The sequence below is a fragment of the Miniopterus natalensis genome, chromosome 6, assembly GCF_054644295.1.
Source record: "Miniopterus natalensis isolate mMinNat1 chromosome 6, mMinNat1.hap1, whole genome shotgun sequence".
NCBI lineage: Eukaryota > Metazoa > Chordata > Mammalia > Chiroptera > Miniopteridae > Miniopterus > Miniopterus natalensis.
In genome coordinates, this window is record NC_142086.1 from 47,211,172 (window position 1) to 47,225,310 (window position 14,139).

The 14,139-nt window shown below is 51.6% G+C and overlaps 1 protein-coding gene across 1 annotated transcript; it reads right to left on the reverse strand.

The window, feature by feature from the left end:
• Window positions 1–233: 233 nt before the first annotated feature.
• On the reverse strand, window positions 234–14,121 carry ZDHHC19 (zDHHC palmitoyltransferase 19). The gene is made up of 8 exons (XM_087817812.1): window positions 13,976–14,121; window positions 13,520–13,641; window positions 12,863–13,002; window positions 12,121–12,293; window positions 11,583–11,688; window positions 5,839–5,924; window positions 5,283–5,487; window positions 234–239 (listed from the first exon to the last, which is right to left on the reverse strand). Exons 1-8 carry the CDS (start codon window positions 14,119–14,121, stop codon window positions 234–236), a joined length of 984 nt encoding a protein of 327 aa, XP_087673938.1.
• Between the last annotated feature and the right edge of the window lie 18 nt (window positions 14,122–14,139).

Below are 14,139 nucleotides of genomic sequence, written 5' to 3' on the forward strand. Positions count from 1 at the left end.
GCTCACGTGCCCCGTGTAACGAAGCCCTGATGGCGCTATGAGACACGACTGTTCATCTGCGGCAGGGACACCGGGCAGTCTGCTTCAGAGCCCAGGTCTTAGCCCGTGTTCTGAATTGAAACAGAACTGCCTGTGAGCACAGTGCAGTGGGAAAGGCCAACGGAGCTTCGGCTCTGCCACGTAGAAGCAGTGTCACCTTGGGGAAGTGGCTTGTTTGCTCGATGCTAGTTTCCTCATCTCTAAAACGAGAATAACAACTTCAGAGGGTTGTTATGAGGATTAAAGGAGAGCTTATGAACCACTTAGCACAAGATCTGGCATGGAAGGTGCTCCATAAAAGTTCTGTTACCCAGTATAGGGCCCTGGCAAACCTCCAGCCCAGGGCCACGCCCCTCCAGCCAAGCTCCGCACGCAGGAACTAAAGAGGAGGACAGGGCGCTGATGGGGCATCGCCTGGTGCCAGGCACTGTGCCCAGGTGCCCAGGAGGGTCAGCCTGCAAGGGGTCTGTGCCCGGTGAGGTGTTAGGATTCTGGCCCCTGAGGTCAGGATACTGCTACAACCTCCTCTGCCCCATCAGCCCCTGCCTTGCCCCACCCTCAGCCACCTGCAGGGCCCCTTGGGTGAGGCGGGCAGGGCAGAATAGGGCAGGGCAGGGCTGAGCAGGAGGCGGCAGGGCGTCTTTATCGCTCCCAGCACAGGGCTGGAGGCAGAGTTAAGCCAGGCCTTCTTATCAGCTTCCCAAGCCTGAAAGGCTCTGAGACATGGGGGCTGGAAGGCAGGGCCGTGGTCACTGCCTAAGTCGTCCCCACTCTGAAATGGGCCTCTGAGCAGGAATGGGAGAGGCAGGAACGGTTGGAGACCAACCGTGTCATCCTAAGCAATTCCTTCTCCCTCTGGTTCCCATCTGTCAAACTGGGAGTGGAGGGGCAGCTGGATGGGGTGACCCCAGAGTCTCTGCCAGCTCTAAAGAGTTAGGATCCTGTGACAACCTGTGAGGTAGCCATAATCATCATGTGTATAGACGACGAACCTGAGGCCAAGAGGAGGGAAGAGACTTGTTCCTATAGCACTAGTTAGTAGCAGAGCTAAGTGATACCTGACTCCTTGCTCAGTGCCCTTCCCACCCCACATGCCCTGACCTTCTAGAAGACCCACAGAGGAAAGATCTAGAAGTAATGAGGGGGTGCTTCTGAGATCCCCATCCCAGGGTCCAACCTCCTCTACCGGGTTCCAGGAGTGGGCTAGGAACCTCTCAGAGGGGCTCCAGACACATGGCACCTGATGGCCCTGCAGGATAGAAGTCACTCCTTGGCTACGTGCAACCCAAAGGAAAGCAGGGACAGCATGGCTGCATGATGTGTGGAGAGTAGATTCCATCAATGGACCCCAATAATACTCCCTTTTTATCAGTAGGCCAAGGACTTCGAGAGGTGCATCTGAGAATCAAGGGCAAGTTCAGCAGAAATGGGGAAGGGGTAGAAAAGGAAGGTAGGTGCAGCTCAACTGAGGCCTCCAGCCTCAGAATATCTGAGGGGGGCCCAATGCATAACAGAGAGGGGGTGGGGGTGAGGTCAAAAGAAGAGGTGGGCTAAGTCCCACTTACCCCCGGAGAAGCAGAAATCCTAGAAATCTCAGGCCGGTAGGGACTATAGAGACCTAGAATCTACATCCCAGAACAGGAAGGGTCATGGCCTCCTTTGAGAATCTGAGGAAAGTTATGTCTGTGCCCAGTACCGAAACAGAGGTCCAAGCTGTCAAAGGAGATGATTCACCCTTGGTTTAGGACTTGGAAGGCCTTGCCTAAGATTGGGTGAATCCCCTACGTAGCTAGAGGCAGGAGCCTGGTATTAAAGAGAAAACCACAGGCTCAAAATGGTGCCACTTATGCTAAAATCTCATGATGCTAAACCTAGATTGAATACCTGATCTAACTGCAGTTTCAACCTCTCCCAGAAATGTAATCTTAACCAGTCAGGAATAAAGTAATCTGTCACGTAGGCCCTCTCCATCCCACAAAGAAAGAAAAGGCAATCTGAATGACAAAAACCCTTTCTCTTCACCCACAAAAGACATTCAGGCCCTCAAATAATCCTTTCTTTCCATTTGCTAATAGCTCCCTTGCCCCACCCTTCCTATAAAAACCTTCTGTTTTGTACCACCCCCCAGGGTGCCCTTCTTGTTGCTAGATGGGATGCTGCACAATTAATAAATCACTTAATAAAGCCAATTAGGCCCTGACCAGTGTGGCTCAGTTGGCTGGGCATTATCCTGGGCACCGAAAGATTGCCGGTTCAATCCCCACTCAGAGCACATGCTCAGGTTGCGGGCTCGATCTCCAGTGGGGCCGTGCAGGAGGCAACAAATCAATGTTCTCATATTTGATGTTTCTCTCTATCTATATCCCTCCCTCTCCTTCTCTCCCTAAAAATCAATAATTTTTTTTTAAAGTCATTTAAATCTTCAAGCTTACTCAGTTGAATTTTGTTTTTTAAAACTGGTAAGTGAAATCCTGATGACCAGCCACTCAGCTCTGAACCAGTCTGACTAGGTCTCCCCAGACCCTGGGCCATGGCCTTCTCAGCCCCGTGCAGAGCTGGGGCTCCAGGCAGGTGCCACTCCTGCTCCAGCCAGTTCCATGAATATCTCCCCATCCAAGCCTTGGCCCAGGTTCCTGGATCTCTTCTACTTTGGTCCAAGCCCAGGCCACACCAAGGACTCCCATTTGGGAGTGGGCCTGAGATCCCTGTGGGTGCCCCATTTCACCAGCCTGGACTGAGCTGTGCCCCTGAACACAGATAAGAGACTCATGAAGATTCCTGTTCCACATACACACTTAGGCTCAGGGGCTGAAAAGGCCTCATGCCTTCCTTCCTTCATCATGTGACCATATACAGCAGGCTTTCCACACTACACAGGCTGCTTCAGCTTTACTTGTAAATGCGGGCCCTAGGAATTTTAAATGTGGCCACTGAAGCCACTTACAGTAAGGCTCAAACTGGGCTGCCCTTATGTTTGCTAGGGAACAGTACTCTGCCCCCCTCCCCAGAACCCAAGGACAATGCTGAGTTAAGCAGGGACGAGAGCTGAGAAAAAACATAAACCTCAAGGGGGCTTAGGACTTGGGGAGACACTGGAACCAGGGCAAAGGGGATGAGAAAGAGCTGGAGTCCCTGGGGTTGAGCAAGGCTGGCCAGGAGCCTATAGAGTCAGAGCTAGAGCAGCGGGTGAGGCTGAGGCTGGACACGGAAGGGCCCTAGGCTGTAGCAGCAGGTGGAGTTGGGAGGAAGAGGGAAGGCAGCCTCTCGGAGAACTCAGCAAATGAGAGCTGGAGCCATGTCCTGCGCTGTAGGTCACCTACTTCCCGGGTGGGTGGGGCTGGCACCCCTGGAGAATGAGCTCTTGCCCCCACCCCAGCACACAAGGACATGCATGCCCACACAGGCACACACACCTCCCCGGGCCCCTGAGGTGTTCATCTGACCGCCTCATCTTCATCACACCCTGATTTCACCTGGCTATGAGGGGAGAAGGGTGGCTGTCACCCATCCTCACCTCCTAAGGCAGCAGTTCTGAGACTTCAGGGTGGCAGGGTCACATGGACTCTTGATAAAAATTCCAATTCCAATTCCTGCCCTCCCCCTACCCCATAATCCTGGGTCAGTGGTCTGGGGGCCCAGGTAATTCTAACAAGGTGGCCTTTGGAGAAACACTGCGTGGTCTATTAGCTCTGTGGTAGAGAAAATAATTAAAATCACACTGCTGCATTCATTGTGTGCCTACTGTGTTCCAGGCATGAACCACCTCACTCACTTCATCCTCTGACAACCTTTCAGGAAGGTGACATTATTTCCATTCCAAAGGTCATACACTGGCTCCTAGAGGAGTCACAGTTTCATGTGGACCCTCTCTAACCACCACCCCCCCAGGAGCCTGTATTCTCACAGGGCCTGGGACCCTCCCCAGGGACAGGACCTGACTCCCTAACAAGAGGGAGGGAGCAAGGTGAGGCCCACTAGCAGGAAAGAAGCAGGGCTGGACTAGGATGGAGACAATCCCCACCCCCCACCTCCCAGGGATGAGGCAGAGAGAGGACCCACTCCTAGACCAAGAGCCAGCCTCAAACCACCCAGGAGGTTCCAGTGCCTCTGGCTGGCCCAGGCCAGGCTTGACGAATTCCCAGGCAGCGGGCGCCCCCTGCAGTCGGAGGGGGTGCTGCAGGGCGGGGCCCGGATCTTTGCCGAGGCTGACATCCCTGACAGCGCTTGATTTTCTCTTCCATCGTCTCCAGCCCTGGCAGGGAGGTAGCCAGGACAGCCACTGTGGTTTTTATGGTTGCCCCATTTTAAGGATGAGAGAAATGCTGAGTGTCTTGCCCAAGGTCGCAAAGCCAGCTAGTGTTGGGCCTTCCTCCTTCCCAGGGTCTTTGTCCCAGCCCCTTAGAGCACACCCATCCCCACGCTCCCTCACACCAAGGACAGACACACGCAGCTGGACAATTGTAGGAGGCAGGAAAAGTATGTTTAATGTGCTTTGGAGGGGGGGAGGGTGTCTTGGCACTCCCGCCAGCAGAGTGGGCAAGGGTGGGGCTCAGGAGGTGAAGTTGGGGTGCAGGGGCTCCTGGCATTGCTGGGTGTGAAGGGGTGAGCCTCATCTGGGGGCCTCCTGAGGCAAGGGCAGCACTGGGCCTGCATGGAGCTAAACATGAAATGGGGGTGTGGGGACTTCCCAAGCTCGTGCCCCAGAGGTCAGGGCCTACCTGCTGGGGAGCAAGAAACTGTCCAAGCTGCCACCTTCCAGCCACCCCAGGCAGAGCAAAGGGAGTGGGCTGGCACCATACAATGTCACTACACCCCCAAATCATTCCTATTGTTTCACCTCCATATGTTTTATATTGTACTTCAGAATAAAAATTGCCTTTAAATAAAGGAATTGATCCCCCCAAATTATAAATCACTGGGCTAATTTTAGTCCTCATTGTAGCTGAGGAAACTGAGACTCAGAAAGGGTAAGTGGCTGGCCCAAGACTAACCACAAGTGAGTGGTCTGTGTGTCTTCAGGACCCCTGGTGTAATTGGGAGGGCTGTGACTCCACTTCTAACACTCCTCAGGTCTATAATCCCTCTCCCTGAGCTCTGAATGCTCTAGCTTCAGAGCCAGCCCAACATGAGGGGCGCTTCCCCCCAACACCTGTATAATCCACAGATGCCTCTCTCCCAACACACACACACACACACACACACACACACACACACACACACACACACACACACACACTACTTACCTCCTGGAGAGCTGCAGCCTCACCACTCCCTGGAGGAGCATTTCCTGGTTTGTGGAGAGCCAGAGGTTGGGGCTGGTGGCCAGACCCAGGCCCAGGGAGGACTGAAGGATTGAGCCCAGCAGGGCACATTGGGCAATGCAGGTTCTGCATGAGCACCCAGTCCGGCTCTACCACTCTCTGCAGCCAGACAGCTTTGGCCATGTACCTGGGGAGCAATAAGCCAGATGCAAGGGGTAGTGGCCCCCTGGCCTGGTCCTCATGCCTCCTTAGCTTGAGGAACACATAGCCCAGGGCTTGGCCCTGCAGGGAGCTGGAGCCAGCCTCATCCAGGCTGCAGTGTCCCTCTACTCCATTTCCTGGGGCAAGAATGCATAGAGGCAATTAAGTAGGGAGACTCGGAGGCTCCCACAATGCCTTGAAGGAAACCTCAGAGGAATGAGAACAGTGAGTGTGCGGGTCTGAGAGCTGTGCTAAGAGGCCAGGGGAGATGACCTAACTTCACCCCCCACAACCAGCCCCAAGGCCACCTGCTTGGATCTCTGGTGTGCGAACTCACTTGGGTCCCAGCGGTGCACAAATCGCTAAATACCAGTTGTTGGCACAGCCATGGTCAAAAGGGTTGTATCCTCGCAGGTATCGGCACTGGAGGGGGTATAGATGGAAAGAGGAGCTCAGAGCCAGCAGGACTGGGCGGACCACCCCACTGGCCCTCCATCCCTGAGCTTGTCAGCCCAGCCCAGCCCAGCCCTGCAGCAAACTCAGAGGGCAGAGAGGCCCAAGAGTGAGCTGAGGCCTCCCCCAGCTCACTTCTGAGTTGCTCTCTCCAGGCAACCCTGGCACTGCACCCACCTCTCTTGCCTTCTCAGGAACCCTTCCCATCACCTTGTAGCCCTTTTGGAGCATCTTCCCCATTTCTGTCTCCTTTGACCACACACATCCTCCTACCATGTCCTTACAGGTAGACTTTCAGTTCTTCCTTTTGCAGACAAACTGCTCCAAAGACAGTTCCACACACACACATCCACGCACACACATCCTGTTCCCCCACTTCTCTACTTTCTTACCTCTCACTTTTCTCTAAACTTGTGCTTTCACTGAATTTCACTATCTGGAAGAGCAGTTGTATGGATCCCTAACATATTTACCTAACCAAAATCACATGGCCCTGGAAAATCTGGGCTGAAGGTCCTGAGCACCCAGTGCAGTAAAAGTCAAGCCCAAAGGTCAAGTCCTCCCTGGGCACTCTAGACCAAGTTCTCCTCCTCCTCCTTTCTCCCTCCCTCCATTCATAGACTTCGGGCCTTCCTGAGCCCCATTTTACTCCCCAGCACAAGCCAAGTCTCACTCAGACTTCAAGAGCCTTTGCTACGAAATGTGTGTCATAACCCAAAATGGCCCAGTGGCACCTCTGCCCACCACCAGCTCCCCAGTACCCCTTGCCCCTGTTACTAAGACTTTGATCTTCAACAGTATTCTCCCCCCAAAGGAGCCAGGATTGCATGCAGGGCGGCTGACTCCTGGGACAGGAAAAGTCAAGACGGCTCCAAAAAGCAACACTAACCATTGAGATATTTCGAGTTCTGCCTACTTAAAGATGTTTAAAGCATTTAAGGGAAACTGGCATTCTATTCACAATTTTAATTAAATGGCTGGAAGAGCTCGATCAAAATTATAATCAGAATTTTAGAGAAATACATATTGATTTATTAGATGTGTAAGAAATATAGGAAAATGTCAATACTTAAAGGAATGATAATTAATAAATTCATAAAAATGGACTAATAAAGCAGAGCTCTTTCCTCTCTCTCCCCACATGGGACCCTCTGAGAGTGAATGGAATCCAACAACTCTGAAGTTTCCAAGCTGTCCTCTCTCACTCGCTCCAGATCTGGGTCTCCTGCTCCAATTCCATATTTCCAATGCCCTTGCAGTCCACAGGATCAAAACCAAAGTGGACGTCTTCTCACCCCATCTCCTGCCCAACTCCCTGCTGCCTGGACGCTCTCCGCCTCCCCTAGGGATCAGGGCTTCAAGCATCTCTCTCTCTCTCTCTCTCTCTTTCTCTTCCAAAGCATTACTGATTCCTGTGTTTGTAGGTTCACTCATTTAGTCATAAATATTTTGGGGCCTCAACAATGTTCCAGGCACTGTGCTGGTGGAAGAGCAGGCACAGGCCAAGACCGCAAGGTGCAGGCATTGCAGCTGGGCCCAGGGAGGCTGGGGAAGGGCCACTGCAGGAGCCTTTCTGTCTCAGATGCTGCTGGGTGCAGTCAGGAAAGATTAGTCTGAGGGCAGCCTGCCAGCTTTGGCCATTTGGAGATGCATCAGTGTGACATTGAGGAAAGAGGCCGGGCTGAAGTGGGCTGAGGAAGGTGAAGAATGGCACTTGTGAGCACAGCCAACTCTTTCAGGAAATATGGCTGAGCTGGAGGGGAGGGTGCAGTAGGTGGAGTGGATGCCTGTGATGTTAATGGAGGGTTTTGCTTTGCTTTTTAAGATGAGAGAGACGTGAACATGTGTAAATGATGATAATAACAGCGTATACAGCACTTACTTGTACCAGCTACAGTCCTATGTGCCTTATGCATATTAACCTAAGCTGCATCCCCCTTAAAGATGGAGAAACAGAGGCACTAGGGGGCTAAGTAACATATGTTGTGGAGTTGTGATTTGAGTTTGTATGGTCTGGCTCCATAGCACTTGCTATCAACCACCGAGCAAGTTGTGGTCACCGGATGGAGGTAGAATGGAGGTACCTGAAATGGGGTCTGCAGGTAAAGGGAAAGAGCCTTGCCTGGTGAATCAGAGTGCATGCCACATTTACGTTTCTTAGGCTGAAGATCCTGGATTGGGAGGGCCCATTCCAAGCGGTGGAGGAAGGGTGAGCCTATGGCCTGGCCTGGGGTTAGAAGGACCACAGGATGTGGGAAGGGAGAATGCTGCCCAAGAGAGGCTGAAATGAGGGACTGAGGCTTAAGAGAGAAGACAGGTAGACCACATGGGGTTAATGGGTAAGGGCTGAGCAGAGGAGTCATAGGTGGGCTGGGAACCAAATATGGGTGGAGTAGAGTGATTGAGTGGTGACTGAGAGGATGGGAGGTGGTAGGCAAAGAGGGCTCCCCTGTCCTTTCAGCTGTCTCAATGACTCCAGCCCCTTCCTCATTAAAATGGCACATGACAATCTTCTTAAAACTTTAGAAGTCATTGTCCTGCTGAAGGAATCCCATGGCAAGAATGTTCACCTTTACCACTCCTCCTCAACGCTGTATTGGAAGTTCAAGACAGTGCAGTAAGAAAAGAGCAAGAAATAAAGCCATATTGTTGGAAAGGAAGAAATAAAACTGTTCTTATTCACAGATGGTGTGGTTTTCTATTAGAACTAATAAGTGAGTATAGCAAAATTACAAGATTCAAGACCAATATACAAAAATTCACTGTCATGCACCACATAACGATGTTTGGTGAATGGCAGACTGCATATTCACTGGTGGTCCTAATTAGATTATAATGGAGCTGAAAAATTCCTATCACCTAGTGAGGTCGTAGCCATTGTAACATCATAGAGCAACACATTACAACTACCTACATTATTCAGTACAGTAACATGCTGTATAAGCTTAAAGACTAGGAGCAATAAACTATACTATATATCCTGCATGTGTAAGTCTGTTACAATATTTTATCCATTAAAAAATTAGATTATTTTAAGAGTTCTTTATAATTCTGGATTTAGATATTTTCTCCCAGTCTGTGGCTTGTCATCCCATTTTCTTAACAGTATTTTAAATTTTGATGTAGTACCACCTAGGTTTGAGTAAGTGCACTCTATGATGTTTGTACAACAACAAAATTGGCTAATAATGCATTTATTATAATGTATTCCCATAGCTAAGTGATGCATGACTATAATAGTAAACAAATGGATTTTTTTTAAAGTTATAATAGCACAAAAACAGGAAACACTTAGAAAGAAATCTAACACAATATATGCAAGATCTATATATGGAAAACTGCAAAACACTAATGAAGGAAATCAAAGGAGACCTAAACAAATGGAGAGGTACACTATGCTCATGAATTCAAAAACTCAATACAAATTTTCCAAATTGACCTATAAGTTCAATGCAATCCAAATGAAAATCTCAGCAAACATTTTTGTAGAAATTGACAAGCAGGTTCTAAAATTTATGTGGAAAAATCAAAGGAACTAGGATAGCCAAATGAACTTTGAAAAAGACAACAAAGTTGAAGAACTCATAATGCATGATTCCAAAACTTAATATAAAGCTACTAATCAAAATAGTGTGATATTGGCAAAAGAACAGAGAGCCCAGATACATATGGTCAATTGATTTTTGACAAATGGGCAAAAGTAACTCAATGGAAACAAGATAGTCTTTTCAACAAATGGTGCTGGAAAACCTATATGCAAAAAATATATATGTACATCTTGACTCATACCTTGTATCACATACAAAATTTAACCCAAAATGAATTATAGACCTAACTATAAAATCTAAAACTATAAAACTTCTGAAAGAAAACATATTTTAAAAAATTTTGTGACTTTGGGTTAGGCAAATATTTATTAATTACAACACCAAAAAGCATGATCCGTAAAAGAAAAAACTGATCATATACTACATCAAAATTTAAGATACTGTTAAGAAAATGAGATGACAAACCATATACTGGGAGAAAACATCTAAATCCAGAATTATATAAAACTCTTAAAATAATCTAATTTTTTTAATGGATAAAAGATTGTAGCAGACTTTTAATAAACCATTTATGTGGCAAATAAGAACATGAAAAGATATCCAACATCATTAGTCATTATAAAATACAGATTAAAACTACAATGAAATACTTCTACACATTTATTAGACTACCTAAAGTAAAATAAAAATTAAATTAAAATTTAAAAAAAACAACTGACAATGCCAAATGTTAGTGAGAATGCAGAACAATTGAGATTCTCATATTTTACTTTGGGAATGCAGAATGGAACAGCCATTTGGAAGACAATTTGGCAGTGGGGAATGGATAAACAAGCTGTGATACATCCATATGATGGAGTACTACACAGCAACAAAAAGGAAGAACCTACTGACATGGACAACATAAATGAATCTCAGATGCATTACTTTAAGTGAAAAAGGCCAGACTCAGATGGCTTTTTCAGTCCTCACCTGAGGATATTTTTTCCATTGCTTTTCAGAGAGAGTGGAACAGAGAGAGAAACATCAATGTGAGAGAGACACACCGATTGGTTGCCTCCCACACAGGCCCCAACAGGGGCAAGAATCTGGATGGAGTCTGCAACTGAGGTACATGCCCTTGGCCGGAATCAAACCAGAGACCCTTCAGTCTGAGGGCTGACGCCCTAAAGGGCTAGGGCCAGATTCAGAAGGCTTTGATTCCATTTATATGAGACTCTGGAAAAGGAAAAACTGTAGTGATAGAAAACAGATCTGTGGTTGCCAGGTGAGCAAGGAGAAAAACAGACTGCAAGAGGCCAAGAGGGAATTTTGGGGGGTGATGGAAATGTTCTAAATCTTGGTTGTGGTGGTGGTTACAGGACTGTAAGTGTTTGTCAAAACTCATACAACTGTGCACTAAAAAAGGGTGAATTTTACTGTATGTTAAAAAAAAAAAGAATGTGACCATGGCTCCCAGGATTCCACTGCACCAAGACCAAATTCTCCCCTTGACTGGCTGGGCCTTTCAAATCTGGCCAACCCCAAGCGCTCCATTTGGCTTCTGTGCCGTCTTCTGCTCCAGTTGAGACTACTTCTTGGTCATCCTATCCTCATTCCAGCGACCTTCAGGCTTCCAGCCTTTTGCTAGCAGACCCCTCCCTGCAGTGCTCTCCCGGGTCTCCTGCCCACCCAACCCCCTAAGCGGGGCGCCCTGCCCTGCCCCGCGGCCGGCCCTGAACCGCCAGCTCCCCAGCCTGTGCCACAGGGCGGAGGACAGGCCCCACAGTGTTCACACGCGCCTGGCAGGTGTTCCTCTCACTTCAGGCGCTTCACCAGCACTAGCGCGAGGCGCTGGCCTCACCCGCGCGCCTCCCCCCAGAACAGCGCGCACGGGCCGGGGACCCAGCAGGTCCTGGATGCAGCGCCCCGGGAGGGAGAGGGACCTGCTCAGCCGAGGTCCCTGGGGGCTAAGGAGGCACCTTCGCGGGGAGACAGGCCATCGACGACCAGGGTGGTGCAGAAAAAGTGCGGAGATGCCGGAGGCGCAAGGGGCCCAGCCCACAGCCCGACGTGCCGGGCCCCGCGGCGCCCCGCGTACCTGGCCCTCGCAGGAGCGCTCGGCCGCGCTCACCGACATCGCCTGGACCAGCAGCAGCAGGAGGAGCGGCACCAGGAAGCAAGCGGCGGGGACAGCCACCACCAGACTGCAGGCCGCTAAGGAGCAGCGCGGCGGCCTCCCTGCGCCTCGCCGCAGCCCCCCCGCCCCCCCCCCCCGCCTCTCCCGGCGCTGCCCCGACCCCGGTGCCACCTTAGCGACCCCATCCTTGACCCTGCTGGATTCTTTCGCCTCTTTGTAGCTCCTCCTAGCCCTGCCCACCCTCACCCAGTCCCAGACTGGTATCCCCAGCAGTAACCCCTCCCATCATTAGCTCTGGCCCGGTGCCCCACCCCAAGGCCCGCACCCCCACCCCCCGCGTCCGGGCTGTCCCGGCTGTCCCTACTGCTCCCTACCGCTCCCTACCGCTCCCTAGTGCTCCCTACCGCTCCCTAGTGCTCCCTACTGCTCCCTACCGCTCCCTACCGCTCCCTACCGCTCCCTAGTGCTCCCCACTTGGGCCCAGAGGCCAGGCGGATACGCGAAGACCTTGTCTATGTAAAGGAGCTGTTGAGTCGTCCGCAGCAAGAAGATCAGGCAAGTGGCCAGCACTGCGCCCGAGTAGAGGCACAGGGACAGGACGAGCAGCATGAAGCAGCGGAAGTTTCGGTGACCTATGCAGTTATTGACCCACTTGCAGTGATGGTCAAAATCCTGGGCGAGAGGGAGAAGGGGCCAGCCTCTAGTACCCCACCTCTGGCCCAGTCTCTCTCGACCCTAAATCTGAGGCCTTGCCTTCCCACCCTAAGCACCTGCCCTTCGCCTCACACACTGCCTTCCCTCACCCCCCAGTGAGCCACAAAGTCAGCACATCTGTAGACCTCTGTGGGCTGGCAAGTGAGAAACACGCACTCAGGTCAGGTTTGAACCAGTGTGAGTCGGAGGACCTTGGGTATCACTGTCAGCGAGCCTGGGGTGGGGGGAAGGGTAAGACAGGGGTTTTTCCTTCTCCTGGCTTGACCGGGCCAGCATAGATGTGGATGCCCCTGTGTATGTCAGCACCTGCGCGGGCAAGGGCCAGCCTCCCTGGACAGGTGCGCAGGCACAGCAGCAGTGACCCCATGAGTCCAAGAGTGGCCGGGAGTTACTGCTACCTTCGGCCTTTAGCAGGCCCTGAAGTGGTTTCACAGCCGCCCCGGCCCTGGTGTTAGTGAGCCTCCGGGTCCCCACCAGGGGCTGGGTGGGGGTGGAGTGGCAGGTGGGCAAGCGAGAGGGGCACTCACCTCCACACAGATGTTACACAGGTGGCAGTGATAGGTCCGGGGTGGGCGGTGGAAGCAGCACTTCTGGCACCACTGCAGGCGGAAAGCCCTGTGGTTCACCCATACCACGTGCACCGTCATGGGACCCTGTTCGTTGGAGCCTGGCACGGGAGGATGCTTGGGCAGCGCCAGGAGTCTCCTCCACCAGCCTGTTACGGGTGGGGGAGCCCCACAGCAGCACTGGGCTCCAGGAAGGGCGGGGAGGGGACTGGCAGGGGAATCCCTAGACCCAGCTGAGCAAAGTGGCCGAGCTCGGAGAGGCTGGCAGTCAGAGGGAAGCATGGTTTCCGCCGGAGGGGTTCTGTGCGGACTCGGGCCTTTGGCATCTTGACTGATGCTTTAAGGGTTTTGCGCAGTGGGAAGGAGGGAGGGAGGGAGAACTGAGTGCAAAGAGCTGGCTTCTCTCGCCAGCCCACCCCTCTAAGGCAACTAGAAAACCTCTAGAATCCTGTTTTTCCACATCCCGGGCCTTGGGAAATGAAGTGCCAGCCGCAGGGCCCAAGCAAATGAGGACTTGGGGGCAAAAGGGTCCCGAGGCCACAGCAGGAGAAATGGGAATCATCCTTATAGGCAGGAGCCCTTAGGGTGCTACCAAGTTCCAGGGGGCACAGGTCTCACCTTGATGTAAGATGCCAGGGTCTGAGAAGTTGAGTGAAACGAGACTGAAGAAGGTGAGGATAAAGAGGGGACCCGTGATGACGGGAAAGGCCCACTCCCCGTTCTGGGCCAGCCACCTGCAACTGCGACCGGAGCAGGGCTCAGCCCAGCTCTGAAGCTCCCGCCAAGACCCAGTTCACCTCTCAGGACCCACAGACCTTAAAGCCTGCTCTCAATACCCATGCTCATGACAGATCCATAGAGGCTCTACCAAGTGTCCTCCAGTATTACTAGCCACCTGCAGCTCCCACATGCACCAAGTGCTCTATACATCTGTGTCTTTGCACATTCGATTCCCTCTGCCTAGAATATCTTTCTTTCCCTGACTCCCTCTTCTGAACTCTCCCTGCCGTCTGTACTATCGTTATCTGTTTTCCTTTCTTGTAAGAAACCTGCCAACTTGTGTGGTAGACTCACGGGAATGCAAAGAAGAGAGCACTGAAAAACACCAGCACCACGACATTGAAGGCAGCAAACAGGCTTGGCAGGATCCAGGGAAGCGGGGCCTGCGGTGGGGGATGGGGCTCCTTAATGAGGGGAACGGCATCCTTCAAGAGCGGCATGGCTGGATCTCCGGTGCC